The following is a 15810-nucleotide window of genomic DNA, read 5'->3' as shown; positions in this document are numbered from 1 at the left end:
TCTCTCAGGTATGTGACTTGGTTGCTGCCAACTGGGAGGGGTCTGCCCCCACTATTTTCCGACTTTATTATCATAAAGCCGGGTGGGGTCTGTCCCCACTACCAGCTGGCTTCTGTCCTCCACTGCCTTTGTTTTCTTGTCTGGGACCTTTCCTGATGAATGGCACAGGTCATACATATTATTTTGATGACTGAGGGGACAGAGCAGAAGAGGTAAGGACCAACGTTTGCACACCAGGAAGGCAGAGATTGGTCTGTAACCATTACCTGGCTGCTCAACCATCCACATCTAACTGCCTTCCCATTGGTCCTCTTGCCTTCCTATCCTGCCCCTGTGTGGCCCAGACAGGTGTTCAGACTGTGTGTGTACTAGAACAGGTGTAGCCTATGCCTTGGGTCTCTGTGCACAGGCCTCTGGCTGGTAGAGACCTGGGTTATCACACAGAAGGAATGGGTGCAGATGTGTTCTAACGCCCTGCCCATCTCAGCAGACATGACTCCACAAACTGTCTGCTTTGAACAATCAATGCATTTGTCAGAGGCATTCACAGCAGGGGCAAGGCCCTGCAGGCAGCTGCACACTCCTGTCTGTTCCAGGCCACAAGAGCCCCAGCTGAGCTGCGCATGTCTGTTGTCCTGCTGCTGGGGGTGTGGGAGGGGGCAGCCTGTGGGAAATTCCAGAAAGTGTGGCCTTCACATGGAGGGAGCCCTAAGGACCCTGAGATGCATCTATGCTAGAGCAGTCCCCAAATCCCTTTCCCAGGGCTTCTGAGAAACCTCAGTGCTTAATGGCAAAGGAGTGGTCTGCATTAGCAGAACAAAGACATGCAAGAAAACCCCTAAATCCTTCTAACTCACCCCACAGTGCCATATGCTTAAATGTGTCCCCACCTCTGGGCATCTCACTGCCTCCATCAGCCCCTTCACCAGAATTATTTTTCCTTAAAATGACCAGCAGTACACACCTTTAATTCCAACACTCAGGAGGCAGAGGCTGGTGGAGCTCTGAGTTCAAGGCCAGCCTGGTCTACAGAGTGAGTTCCAGGATAGCCAAGGCTACACAGAGAAATCCTGTCTTAGTGGGCAGGGGATGGGGAGGAGATGACCACTGCCATGATAGAGTGGGGTGTGGCTCTGTGGGAGCCCTATCTAGCAGACAAGCCCAAGATTTCTCCCAGGCATTGAAAAGAGGAAAGCAATGTCTAGTCTTGGTGAGTGTATCCTCCAGACCTGTGAACGTTGGGCACTGCAGGACCTCAGCTGTCCCCCAGGGAAGCTCTCCAGCCACCTGGGCTCAGTTCATGTGTACAGAGCGAGCTGAGCTCCCAGTCTGATGGTCCTGCCCCAGATCTGTTACTCTGGGAGATGGAAGCTGGACTAGACACAGAGTACTCAGCCCAGGCCAGGTTCCAGAGTAAAAGGGTGAGGGGTGTGGCCATGGGAGGCATCCTGTCCACTAGCAGGGTACCTTGGAATGGGAGAGACCACTCTGTCCCTTCATACCTGCCCTTGGTGCCTTTTGGTGAATGTCGTAGGATGGCCTAGCTGTTCACCAGATTGATGGAGCCCCCTAACTCAAGCCCCTTCCTCCTGTGTGCCTATTTGTTACGAGCCGGAGTGAAGGGGCTCGCTCAGCTGCAAGGTCAAAGTGCAGCCAGCCACACTGTCTACGAGCCGGCTATTCTTGTTTGCTAATGTCTGTCCTAATGACATAGCATGAAAGTCACAGCAACTGATGTTCACCGAGAGCTCCAGCATACCAGCTCTGTTCTCAGTACTATACTGGTCTCACTTTCAGGAACCTTCTCCAGAACCACCCCTGAGAATGTGCCCAGTTTGACCCAGAAGCTACAGAGTTCCCACCAGCTAGTCCCCACTGTGCTGGGAAGGGCCACGCTGCTGAGGCCCTGGTGTGCGCCCGGGGAATAAATGGGTGGGAAGAAGGCTCCGTGGGTTTGTGCGGAGAGTGCTTCCTCCTGCACCCACTCACTCAGCTTGCCGCTGACAGTCACAGAGGGTGTGTCATCGCTAAGCACCGCACAGACTCTGAAGTAGAGACAGAGCCAGGTATGTCCCTGCACAGAGAGGACTGGCGTGCATGCCACTGGGGCCCAGAGAGAGGAGGACAAAGTAGACAGGTGGGTGGAGGGGGCCAGAGGTGCAACAGGAGCATACTCAGCGAATGGCTAAGAACACCAAGTGGATTTTAACAGTGTGTGCATGAAAACCTTCTTCTTGGGGTCAGACCAGAGGCCATCAGTGATCTTTATGCTACACCCCAACCTCAGGGCTTTTGGTGACCCAACCTACTCTATGAGTGTTCCATGCTAACATGACAGGTTTCACAGACAGTGGGGAAGAGAAGAAACCCCAGTGTGAAGGGGGAAGACTGGAGGCAAGGGCCAAGATGGAGCAATGGAGGCAGGATCTGGCTTTGCTCAGCAAGCTACCCCAGGACTCAGGAGGCTGGTGTGGGTGGGAGCTTTTTGGGGTATCAGAACAGTTCACCCCACTTGTTTTCATTGATATCCTGAACCAATGAAAACACGAGAGGCAGTCTCGAGCGGCTGTGCAGAAACCTCCCGTGCAGCAGCGTATTTTCCAGTCCAACTTGCAGTAGCTTGGCGGGAGGGAAGTGAGTTTCCAGTGGGGTTTCATCAGTGGCTCATCCAGGAGCTTGTTCTCTGGTCCCTCGTGTTGGGATTGGATGCCGTATGGTGTTTTATCCTGTTTTCAGGGCAAAAGCCTTGGGTCTATAAACTTATTAAAGCAGACGTCTCTATTTTCTTTTCTTGAAGATAGTTTTTTAATCGTGTGTATGCTTGAGTTTTGCACATGTGTGCAGGTGCCCGCAGGAACCAGAGGCACCAGATAAGATCCCCTGGAGTCACAGGTTACAGGAGCTGGGAGCCACCTGACATGCGTGCTGGGAACCAAATATGGCTTCCGTGGAAGAGCAGAATGTACTTTAACTGTTAAGCCACCTCTCTGTCCCCCTGCAGTCCCTGTTCTGAAGCAGGAAAGGCTGTCATTAGGCTTAAGTGTGCTGTCTAGGAAGGTGGGGGATGGGAGAGGACAGTGGAGCTGTTTCACACACAGGCCATTTCTCAAAGCCACAGTTTTTCTTTCTTAGTTCTATGACCAGCTTGGCGCCTGTTGCTTATCAAATTAACTAAGGAAAAGAGGAACAGGAAAGAAACTAGAAGCAGAAAGCTGGTTTGTTTGTAAAATGGGTTAAAAGGGTGTTTATTAAGGGAAACAACTGCCCTTTCATTTTTGCTCTTAAAACAGAAAGGCTTTCATGTTATAGCCAGTTTCAAATCTTGGAACTCTTCTTGAGGCGTGTTTCCCACCGCTGGGGATGAGCTGCCATGAAGGGCAAGTTGGGATCCACGAACCTCAAGGCTGGAAAAGTACTGCCCAGCAGAACCTGGCCGGCCTCATGTACCAGGGAGACACTGCCATGAGGGCTGGCATGGCCAAGGCCCCTCAGAGGACGCCCAGCCTGAGCAAGTCCAAGTGGTTGGAAAAGTACTGCCCAGCAGAACCTGGCCACCCTTGTGTCCCAGGGAGAAGCTGCTAAGCAGGCTGGCATGGTGGCGCCCCTCCGTCCAGGTCTCGGCCTTGGCCCCTGCTGCCAAGGATGCAGCAGTCTGAAACAGATCAAGATGCGTGAGTGAAACATCTCTGGTGAAAAGCCATGAGTGTTAGCGCTGTGACCCATCACTGTCAGCTGCACAGTGCGAGGCTGGCCGGCCGGCCGGCCATGGGCGCCTGTCCTGAGACATCACTATATTTAGGCATGGGCCCGAGAAGCCAAGGTAAAGAAAGACACCCCTGAGTTACATCAGAACCCTGTTGCCCTTGGAGCTGTAGCCGTGTGTCTGTCTGTCCTTGCATCTGCTGCTCACCACAGGCCCTGTGTGCCATGGTGTAAAGACAGTGCCCCCCAAAAATCCACAACAGCTTGGATGGCATCAGCCTTCCTGAATGGCAGTCCTTGATGCCCGGCGGGTACGTGCCACTGGGCAGGGACCACACACAATGGCTTCCTATGTGCTGTACTGAAGGGACACCACATACTCCATGACTGCAGAGCATGACACAGAGCTCTGACACAGCAGACCTGTCCACAGTCTTCTCTCTCTCAAAATCTGGTGTCCTGCAGCACACGTGGGGAACTGTGATCTCCCAAGGCCTGGTGGCCTGATGGCCATAGTCCCTGTCTTTTCATATGGGCCTTCAAAGTCCCGGTGCCTAGGAAGACCAGTTCTGCTCCTCTCTCCCGGCTCAGCCCAAGCTGCCCTGCTGGCTCTGCCTGCAGCAGTCTGCCTGGCCAGCCTTCAGCTCCTTGGTGCTTCTGTCTCCTTGCAGACCCCTCCTCCAGGAAGCCTTCCTGAAAGGTCAGATTTCATGGATGTCCTACTTAGGGGGACATCCTTGGAGGCCATGCAGACATTTCTGCTAGAACTCTGCATCCTCCAGACATAGGCCAGTCATCCCCTAAGAGCCTTCTCTGAGCACTGCCTTCTGTTCCCTCCAGCTCAGGCTTCTCCCTGCACCCATCTAAAGACTCCTGCTTGGCTCATATGAGTGATTCCCTGCTTGGACTGGAGACTTCCCAAGGGAAAGTGTGAGCCTAGCATCTTTGCCTCTCAGTCACTCACAAAGCAAGAGCAGGGACCACACAGGTCTCCAAGTAGCTTACCGTCAGGCTTGGGCGTGAGACTGGTACAGCAACTCCTGTCTGGATTTCTTAGGCAGGAGCCAATGGGGAAGCACAAGGCTTCCCTGAGGACCCCACTCTTCTACAGTGGGCCTTAGCACTGTGTCCCACCACCATCGCTTGGCCCTGAGGTACTGGGACGGCCATGGATGCCCATTCTGAGATGTCTCTATATTTAGGCAGGGGCAGCAGACAGCCAGGGCAAAAACAGATACTCTCATGTTCCTTCAGAACACTGTTGTCCTTAAGCTGTGTGTGTGTGTGTGTGTGTGTGTGTGTGTGTGAGAGAGAGAGAGAGAGAGAGAGAGAGAGAGAGAGATTGATTCCCCAAAACCTTCTAGTTCCAGGGACCCTGCTAGCCTCACCTCTTACTCTAATAATTGAAGACACTCCACACCACACCCTAGCATGCATACACGGAAGAGGGGCCCCAAAGCAGCTCCATCCTTCCCCAGCGGGGAAAGGATGATTGCATGTGGAGGAAGGAGAGTCCTGTGCCCACTATAGGTCCTCAGACACCAGACATCCATCAGTCTAAGGCCCCTGCCCCACACGAACAGGATGCCTATGGGCTCTGGGTGGCTACAACTGTGCAGGCCAGCCTTGGCCTCTGAAGCCAGAGGAGCAGGATGGCAGAGAGTTGAGGTCCAGGAGTTACAGATAGCTCCTTAGAGCAAGTTGGACAAAACCCACCGTCTTTCAAGACTGTTGCTGTGCACAGCATCCCACAGGTCCTGGTCTCTCCAGCCTCTGCCAGTCCAAGCTCAAGGAGTATGACCAGGAGCTCAGAGTCTTGTAGCCTGGCCTGGCAGCTGTGTTCTGACCCCTCTTTGCTGTCCTGGGAGAGAGCCTGGAGCTGGGATAGGGCTACTTCTTCCCAGGCTCTTTGACCAGACAGAGAGAAAGAAATGAAAACTTTCCATTTCCCAAGTGAAGGGTAGAGTTTGGTGCACACCTGGTGGAGGATGTTTGTGTTCAGGGAGGTCTTTGCCGTCTGCTTTCAGAGTAAACGCTCCTGTGGTCACCCTTGGATAGTGTGCATCCTTAGACAGCTGGCCCATTGGCCTCAGTATCCGCAGGCAGCTGCTGTGAACTAGCACGGGGCAGCCAGGACCACCCTGCTGGTGTAGGACCGGAGCTCTGGAGCTGCTGTGTGAGGCTGTGCACTTTCCCCTCCCAGGGCTCACAGAAAGCAGCAGTGCTTGCAACAGCTATTGTTTTCCCAAGTTGTAAAGGCTTGTTTTCAGTACAGATGCTCCAGGACAACCTGTGGTACTTCCTAAGGAGAGCTAGCTAGTGCCCTTGTTCTGCCTCGCCATACTCTGATGCAGAGTGACAGACAGCTTCACTGTTCTGATTTCCCAGCCTCCAAATCTGGGAGCTAAAGAAACCTTTTTTATAAATCTTGGGATCTTTGGTTACAGCAACAAAAAGAAAAGCCTCAAACTGAAAACAGCCCAGTGCCCTGTCTTTAGTGCACACACAGGTGCTGACTTGCTGTGTGTTGTGTGTGTGATGGCCTTCACCTGACTATGTCTTGTCTGGAAGAGCAGCCAGTGCTCTTAGCCTCTGAGCCATCTCTCCAGCCTGCTAGTTCTTATGTGTGCTGTGCAGTATATGGCAGCTGCTTTTTCTGCCACATCTCATCCTCTGGCACTCTGTGTTGAAAGTTGTGTGCCTTGTTGAATCTTGTGGCACCTTTGATGAAGGTTAGCTGCCCCTTGTCTCCCTGCCTTGTCTGTCTTAGTTTCTCTGGTACTCAGGAGGAGTTCAGGGCTGGGCTCAGCAGACCACGCCCCTCTGTGTTTCTGTCCTTAACCTGGATGCCACGCTGCTCTGCTTGCAGTAGCTTTAGAGAGGGCTTAGGAGACCGGTGGTATCTGCACTGTGCCTTGATGGTCAGCCCCAGAGGCAGAGCCCTAGGGACTCCTGTTAGCATAAGCCTTCCCTCTGGAATGGGTCCCTTATCCTGAAGGTCCCCTTTGTTACTATACATAAAGTGTTAAAATGGGCTGCCAGGTGGCCTGTACATAGCCACCCTCTCCTAGAGCTCTGAGGGCTCCTGCCTCCCTCCCCTCTCCTACCCTCTCCAATGGTGACCCTAAAAGCCCTGTGAGGTAGAGCACAGGCAGTGAATGCGCCTGTCCCTTTAAGGTTTTCTAAGGAACCCAAAATCAGAGCTACATAATGGAAACCACTTTGCAGCCTCCAGCGTGGCCATTTATCTCAATCACCAGTGCATTTAAGATGTGGGCCAAACATATAAATCATATCTTGAAAGAAAGTATGTTGGTGCCACAAAAATTACCCTGTATTCTTACCACCTAATTTAAAAAATGTGTTTTGAAGCTTAGGAGAGTGCAAACAAGCCCAGACTCTGAGTCTGCCTCCCCATGCATCCTGCCTCCCGCATCCCACCTCCCATTCAGTCCATAGAGGGGCTGAGCAGAGATGGGGCTTAGCCTGCTTCTTCTGAAGGTCAGTGAAGGTCAGGAGAAGGCAAAGCCTGCAGGGGCTCTGCTCCCATTGTGTCAGGTATTGTGCCCCACCTCAGTGGCTCTCATTTGTGGTGACATTCTCCAGATCCCCTTCTCTGACACCCCAGGAAGGGGACTAAACACATCTGTCCCCACCCCCCAAGAGGCCTATCTTCCAAACTAAAATGAAGAGGCAGGAGTGGGCTAGGACCGCCACAGTTCCAGGATCTTCCATCTTGAAACTTCCCTGAAAATTCTTGCTCAGCAGTTCCTGGGAGGATGGAAGAAACTAGTAGATGTGTGGATCCTTCCTACAGACAGGGTCCCCAGCCCCAGTTCCTGGAGCAACCCCTATGTGTGCCTGCGCACACACACACACACACACACACACACACACACAAACACGCACCCATTGTGCCTCTGGTCTGAGAGTGTACTGAGCACAGAGGACTGAATGCACACCTGGGGTCCCAACATTAGGAAACTTGTTCTCACGTCCTGGTCTCATCTTCTTGTGCTTGGTAACAGGCATAGGGTTAATTTTCTCCTCTAATTCATTTGTAAACATGTTTACCTTAAATCCACCTGCAAATAGACCCTGTGTCCCTCCTCATGCCAGGGGAGAAGGCTCTGGCTCTCCCTGAGGTGGGAGACAGAGGTTCCAGTCCAGACTTATGGGACCCGCCTTACCTCTTTTCCATGCCCCTCACCCTGGCTTTCATGGGACAGTGTCCCTTCCTCAGAGAGACAGTTGACCTCTATGCCACAGAGAGCGTGCTAGGTCTCTAGGTGTGGGGAGCTGTCACCTCTCTTTGTTGCCCCACCTCCCCCACATCTCTATTACAACAAGAATAACAACAACAACAGCAAACAGGTCCAAGTGGAAAGTTCCAGAAGGAGCTGTCTTAGGGTTCCTATTGCTGTGATGAAGCAAGTTGGGGAGGAAAGACTTTTTTTTTGCCTTACACTTCCACATTGAAGGAAGCCAGGACAGGAGCTCACACAAGGCAGGAACCTGGCGGCAGGAGCTGATGCAGAGGCCATGGGAGGTGCTGCTTACTGGCTGGCTGCTCTCTGTCACTTACTCAGCCAGCTTTCTTACAGAACCCAGGACTGTCTGCCCAGGAAAGACCCCACCCACAGTGGGCTGGGCCCTCCTACATCCATCGCTAATTAAGGACATGCTCCTACAGGCTTGCCTAGCCTACAGCCTGATCTGATGGAGTCGTTTTCTCAGTTGAGGCTCCTAAGACCACTCAAGCTTGTGTCAAGTTGACATAAAACCATCCCGGCTAAGGGCTGATATAACAGAGCCAGCTTCATTTGCACTGTGAGGGTGTAATCCACCCGTGAAGAGGGTAGGAGAGTGGAGTGTAGGGGAGGGAGGGTGCAGAACATACCAGAGGCAGCAGGGTATGAGAGGTAGGGAGGAAGAACCAGGCAAGCTGACCGACGCTGCCATGCAGAGTGGGAGTCCTGAAGGGAGAGACGGGCCCTTCAGTTTATTCTTGGAAACCAAAAGAATTAAGGTTTTCTGATGCTTAAAGGCTTTTGAGGGATGGAGGGAAGTTGCATCCATGTGAGTCCATGTGGGACTAAGCTTGCTCACAGTCTACAGGAGTTCCTTCAGGATAGAAACTACAGGGTGTATGGCCCGGTTTTTAGAAGATGAGGAAAGGCTGCCAGAGGGCCTGTGATCTGATAGCCCCTATCCCCAGCTCCTTAGCAACCAACCCTCAGTGAGAACTGATAAGCAGTTGGTGAGTAGCCGCAGGCACGCTCGCTCGCTCGGATATGGGCGCTCTTGCCTCCTCACTGACCCCACCACATGGGAAGCAAGCCCTGGCTAGGACAAGCAGGCCTGTGTCTGTCCCACACTGTTGCAGGTTCATCTGTAACTCCCAAGGGCTCATGGAGAGCCAGTGGCAGCAACAGACTCCCTTGCCTGCTTCTCAGATGGGGACCTGCGGCGGCACAGCCCTCACAGCCAACCTTGCCCTCAGCTCCCAGCTTCCCCGGGCTGTGGCCTCCACTGTCCCCTCTGCTTACTGCCCCCAGACAGTGCCTTGCTTCCTTCCTGCCTGCCTACCAACCTAGAATGTCATGGACCAGCCTCATTACCCTGTAAGCCCTACCCTCTTCTGGCCCTCACTCTTAAATTAGGTATTTTATCCTAGGAAGTCCTTCCTGGTCTTAGTATCACCTGCTAATAGCCCTGCCCCCAAACCTAGGGCTTGGAAAGAGTCTGTGGGGGATGGTGGCACACAAGGAAAAGGCTAAGAGGGCTCACATCCCTCAGAAGGAAGTATGACAGGCCTTCCCATCTCTTCTAGAGATTCTGATTCCTCCTGGGGAGTCTGGGGAGCAGGCTAGGGTCAAGGTCCTTACCCAATTCCAGCACAGTCCACTCTATCTGCAATTCCCTGTCCTTCCCAGAAGAGCGATGTATCGTAGGAGGTGGGAAGCAGGATGCGCAGAGGCCCGCAGAGTCTTTATATTAAGGAATGAGGAGTGTCAGCCCCAACTTTCACAAGCTGCAATGTGGCTTAAGATGTTTACATTAGCAAATGAACACTTTTAACACACCCCAAAATATAATTGTGTTATTCCCGGGTGATGACAGTGTGTATGGAAGAGGCCCCTTGGCCCATGGTGTGTACCGCAGTGTCGTCCAAAGCAGACCCAGGCTGAAACTGGCTGCTGGCATCTTCTTTCCAGAGCCTTCACACCAGTGCTGCAGACCGGTACACCTTAATGGCTGTGGGGCTGTGGAGTCAGGCAGACTTCCTCTGGCACCTCCCATAAGGCCTGGTTAGAAGGGCCTTTCTCTCATCTCAGAGTCATGGCTTGCTGTCTTTCCTTGAGAGCTGTGGTTCCTGCCCTGCCCTCCTTCAGTGAGCCCGTGATGTGTCAGTGAAATACACTCTTTCCTCTCCAGGTTGCTTTTGGTCATGGTGTTTATCTCAGCAACAGAAACCTTAACTAAATATGTGCATATGAAGTGTGACTGTTTGTGCACCTTCATGTACTCGTATGCATACCTGTGTACATATGAAAGAGATAAGGCCTGTCAGTCCCCACCTTGTACCTCATTTGAGGGTAAGTTCTGTTGTGTGCCGCAGGCCAGCTGGCCCAGAATTCCTGGAGATGTTGGTCTCTACTTCTCATCTCTCTGTAGGAGCACTGGGGTCACAGACACGTGCCACCATGTCCAGCTTTACATGACATCTAGGGACTTGAGCTCGGGTCTTCATGCTTGCATGGCAAGTGTTGTTTTTTTTTTTTTTTTTTTTCATTCACTACACCATCATATCTCCTCAGCCCTTATGTGTTTTGGTTGGCATGTCCCCAAAGACCAACAAGTGTTTCTCTTTTTTGTGTGACTTAAGAGACCTTTGCCTTCTCTGGCTGCAAGCAGGGCCTACTGAGGACTCACCGCCCTTTTAGCCTGTTTTGTGCCCAGTGAATGTACTGTCCCCCCACATCAATCATTAATCAAGAAAATGCCCCCCTAGGCTTGCCTCTTATTGGAGGGATTTTTTTCATCCCAAGTCAGTCTAACTCTTGTCAGGGCAACAAAACACAAGCCAGCATAGACATTTTAAGAGCCTTATAAAACATGGAACCTCGGCAGGGTAGATTATACCTGTAACTCCAGCACTTGGGAGGCTAAAGCAGGAGGATTGCTGTGAGTTCAAGGATATTCTGGGCTATCAGGTGAAACTTGGTAACTGCCCTATGCCCATACCAAGCATTAACATTGAACAAACTTCTGTCCAGTCATTATATTCTTCATTCATGCAGAAGGCGACCGGAGGCTGTTCAGGCCAGTGCTAGCCTGGGTACCATGTAAACCCCACAGTGAGTGTGGCCAGGCTGCACTAGTGGAGAAGCCCTTCACTCGCCCTAGAAAATGGGTCTGGAAAATCCCAATGGTTTCACAATAAACCCTTTGGGTGGCTTGAAGGAGCCTCTCTAAGGCCCAGACAGTGCCAGCAGCAACAGTCCCACCTGGTCAACCTTCAAGCTAAGCATCTGGTTCAGGAGCAAGCACTCTAACCATGACAGGCTCTCCCTGCCCATCCAGAGGGTGCCACTGCCCAGAAGATTCCAGAGTTTACCTTCCTTCCTTTTGTTCTGATACCTCCTCCCATAGCCCCCTCCTCAGCGTTCCCTTCCTCCACTCTAGCTACCCAAGCCTTTCCTACATAAGCTCTCTCCAGCTTGGCTATGTGATCTCAGGCAAACTTTTACGTCTCGGAGCTGTTTCCCCGCTTACCCCACTGGCAGGACAGAATGGGAGTATTAGCTCCGGGTCTGCACACAGCCTGTGTCATAGGTGCAGATGTGCTTGTTGAATGAGCCAGTATGAGTAGCTGAATTACGCTGCAACTTGAATGGCTCTGTCTCAGACTCAGTCTTCAGATCCAAAAGACCAGGTCAAGGGCCTCTTATATACCGGCAGCAAAGCCACCTAACCGTGAGCCCAGGTTCCAGTCTGGTGGGGGTCTAGGACCAGAGAGACAGTGCCCCACAGGACAGGTGGCAATTTTTTTTCTCTGAGGGCCTATGTAGAAATGGAGGGACAGTATGAGGGACACTGCCACCCTTGCAGGAGAGAAGTCACTTTCTGGGTTGCTCTCCACATCCTTGACAGCCAGCATTGCTATGAACGTAACTTGGCCAGACCTATCACCTCCTCCCAACAAGCTGTTCTTTCCCTTAGCTCTGCAAGGGCTGAGGCATCCTTGTGCAACCCATTCCAGGAATTTTGGAAGGCTCTAAAGGCATAGCTCTCTAGGGGCCCTAAGCTGCTTAGGGCACCAGAGTCTTGGGACCTGCTGTGCTGTGTTGACCTCAGGCCACCTCAACGCAGGATTTTTGCCAAGAGTTACTGGGACAGAGGACTGGCCTAAGGAGCTACCTCCTTCTCAGGGTGTTACAAGAGTGGGTTCCCCAGAGACACACACTGAGGGACAGAGGGGAGGTCTGGTAGTCTCTGGTCTGTAATCCTGCCTAGGTGACCTGGGGTTGCTGGAGAAGGGCTGTTCTAAGTGACAGCCAGCTCCCTTGCCCCAGAGTGTTGTTGGCACCTGGCATAAAGTTCAGTGTAGACAGTAGGGCTGCACAGGATAACAAGTGCTTTCCTGCCAGGTCCCTGAGAGCTCCCGCCCTCTCAAGCTTAGCTTCTCCAGCACAGGGTACAGCTGGGCAAGCTGACTGGGCCAGTGGTACATGCTGTAAGTCAGGGGCTGGCTGGGTCCACCAAAGATGTGGCAGAGGATGCAGGGAGGGGCTGCCTGGCTGGTGCTCCCTGTTCACATTCAGTACTCCCACTGGCTTTGAGGCCTGGTGAAAGGAAGAAACTCGAGATTTGACCCATTGTACAAGAGACAGGGTATATCAGTCCTCCCCCATGTTGGGAGGCATACGCAGTGCCTGTGGGAGTGTATACCTCTGTTGTCATAGCAACTGTAGTTGGGAAATGTCATCTGTGGGCATCGTGGGGCAGCAGAATCCTTCAGTTGAGTGTCTGCCTTTTTCCACACAGATCTGGGACATGAGTGACGAGGAGACCGTCTGAAGCAAGCAACCACAGCTCAGGAGTACCTGGCCCTCAGCGCAGGACTGGACCGCAGGACTGGTGATCTGGGTCCTGCCACCTCCCTGGTCCTGATCTCCACATCTCCAAGGACAAGGGTGTACCCTCTGCCACCCAGTTGCACCCTTTCCTGTGCCATCTCACCAGCTCTGAACTCAATAATAACCTTGGCATTGCCACTGATCTGGGGCTCAGGTCCTTCCATGTGCATTAATCTCCTCCCCCCGACACACACTGTTGCCGAAGGGCACCCCAGGACCCAGCATAGATCAGACAAGACTGTGCTAGGAGCCTCACGGGGAGGGCACCTGCTCTGGGCCCTGGGTAGCAGTGAGTGCTGAGTTTGTAGCCTCAAGTGTTCAAGTGGCACACCAAGCCACCCTCCCCCAGCTGTGGGCATGCTGTGTGCCACCCTGTTCCAGGGATGGGAGAAGCTCCTGCCACAGCCCTGTACTAAGAGAGCAGGAAGAGCTCTGTAGGATGGGTGTGTCCAGCTGGGCCTAGTCAGGTGCCTCACTCACGGGGTTGCTCCTGGGGCAAGGCTTGTCTTCCTCTTCACTCTGGGTGGGCCCTTGGCAGCTGTGGCCACCCATCCTAAATAGATGAGCTGCTCCATTCCCACACCTGTGCACCTTCACTGGGGTCTCAGGTCCAGAACAGAAGCCCATGCATGGCTGACTTTAGCAGGTCTCAGGAAGGGAGACTAGAGAGGACCTTGGCCTAACACAGATGCTGCAACAAGTGGGCCTACCTGGGCACAGGGCCCCACAGCCCACATGCCACCCTAGGAGTCAAGAGCCACACAGCTTCGGTTTAAGAGCACTTTATTATTGTTCTTAAGGCTACTTTTAAGTACAAAAAAAAAAAAAAAAAAAAAAAAAAGATGGCCTGCCAAACCTTTTTTTTTCTTCTTCCAGGAAAAAAAACAAAAAAACAAAAACCAGGCCACAGAAAATGGTATATTACAGATTTACAAACACAGAGGGGTCGGCACACACATAGATGGCTTGGTTCTGGGGAGGTTGCAAGCTCCTGCCCAGGCAGGCTGGCAGGCTGGCTCCTCCGCTGACAAATGAGGTATCCCACTCCAGGGCACGGCCTATTCCAGATAGGTCAGCGCACCAGGGACTCGGCCACCCGCACTGCCATCCCCCCTCCCCCAACAGCGACGACCCGCTCACTGACGGGTATCTGAGGCCCGTTGCCCACAGAGCCAGTCCGCGGTGCGGTTGTTTTCCTGTGACAACCTCAGTAGCCTGTAGAATAACAAACTAGTGGCTATTAATGCGGACGCAGTGTTGTCATGGAGTAACTGTGTACCTGCACGATTACAGACACACCTACGACAAAAAAGATCAACTTTTTTTTTCCCAAACAACAACAACAACAAAAAAAAATGAATGATTACGATAGGAAAGGGAAAATTAAATAGCTACATATCATTAACAAATTAATTGTTCTTCAAAAAATACCTACAAATTTCTCTGTACATTCTTTACGCACAGCGTAATGATGGTCTTTAAAATTACCTATATAAAAAAGTGTTCTGAACAATTTTTTTCCTACAGAAAATATAGGGGCCTGAATGCCAAGCTTGGAAGCCCAGGAGAGTGGGTGAACCTTGTGCGGGGCAGGAGGAGGGCTGTCCATGTTTGTAAAGGCCAGTAGCCACCCTGTGACTACAGGGCTCAGTCCTCACCTTTCCACCCGTGCATGTTTCCCAAGTTCGACAGCTAACCTGTTTCCTCCTCCTAAAAGTCAGCCCCGTGATTCCCTGTGCAGGAGTCCATAATGCCTTGTGGGGGAGGAGCTCCTAGCCAGGTGATGCCCTCAGGTGGGTCAGGCCAGGGGACAGAAACGCTCAAGGCTGGGAGGAACAGCAGCTGTGGGCATCCCCAGCCGTGTCTGTCCTGCTGGCTCCTAATGTCTAGTTAGTAGCTATTAATAGTGCAGGAATAGTGGTGCGGGAATAACTGTATAGTCAGAGGAATGTGTACAGCCTTGGCCCCAGCATAGGAGGACGTGCACGCAGCCCCATGCTGCAGGCTGTCAGGCACCGGATGTTTGGCCAGGAGTTGGAAAGGAGCAGTCTGTGTATCAAGGAGCCTAAAGACATGAACTCCAAGTCCCCAGCCCAGGATGCAGAAAATCAGCAGCAATGGGCTTCCCCAGCCTGCCACACCCACTGGCTGTGCGCTCCTCTCCGGAGTAAAGTGAGCGTTGACTCATCTCAGAAGCACAGCTGTACCAGCAGTGAATGTATCAGGGCTGAAACTGATGAAGCAGGCTAATGCTGACAAGAGGCCAGACAAGAAGCCAGGCGGTGCTACAGTCTGGGCTTAGTCAATAGAAACCAGCTATTTTTTTTTTTTCTTTTGAGACATGCACCATGTCAGAAGCACTACGGAGTCCTCCAGCCTTGTCCCCGGCCTCACAGACTGCAGTGCTCAGAGAAGGGAAATGCCCATGGTCAGGGGGAGTCTGCAGTCCAGCTGTGAGCACCTCAAGCCTAGAGAAAGACCTAGAACCTGCTAGAGACCCTCTAAGTTCAGCAACAATGCAAGCACACATGGTCAGAAGTATTCCCTAGCAGTTTGCCCTCAGTACTGGCATCTCAGACAGCTGCCCAGCAGGCAGCTCTGCCCTCCGTAGTGCAAATCAGGACAGTTGTCTTCAGGCAGACACATGCAAATGCAGACTGAGCCAGGCCCAGGTGGAAGCCAAGCTTTGCATACCCGGCCACAGAAGCTAAGAGCACAAAGCGTCCGGATCCCCATGTCGTCATGGCTTGTGACTGAGAAAGGGCCGCAGGGTCCCGGCTGCCAGGTGGCAGACCTGCAGAGGTTTCTTTGGTAACCAGGGCAGGGAGCAAGGATGCTCTGCTGGACTTAATGCTCCGTGCTGTTCTGTTGCCACACTGAGGCCCCTTGTATGAACACCAAGCAAGTATAAAACAGAGCAGAACAGAAGTTCCGACAACATGGTTTTGCGAATAAACCACCCACC

At 52.5% G+C, this 15810-nt stretch overlaps 1 protein-coding gene across 5 annotated transcripts in view; it reads left to right on the top strand.

Moving 5' to 3' along the window:
* Positions 1–12987, top strand: part of Atg7 (autophagy related 7) — a 215374-nt gene extending 202387 nt beyond the window's left edge. For all 5 annotated transcript variants that reach the window (XM_021164861.2, XM_021164859.2, XM_085840150.1 and 2 more), the window contains one exon: positions 12754–12987. In XM_021164861.2, coding sequence (XP_021020520.1) covers positions 12754–12786 — 33 coding nt within the window. In that variant the 3' untranslated portion in view covers positions 12787–12987. The remainder of the gene's footprint in view (positions 1–12753) is intronic.
* The last annotated feature ends 2823 nt before the right edge of the window (positions 12988–15810 follow it).

This window comes from Mus caroli, unplaced genomic scaffold (genome assembly GCF_978045245.1).
Source record: "Mus caroli unplaced genomic scaffold, Mus_caroli_1 scaffold_7, whole genome shotgun sequence".
NCBI lineage: Eukaryota > Metazoa > Chordata > Mammalia > Rodentia > Muridae > Mus > Mus caroli.
The sequence above is the reverse complement of the archived record's forward strand: the minus strand, read 5'-3'. Positions and strand labels throughout refer to the sequence as shown.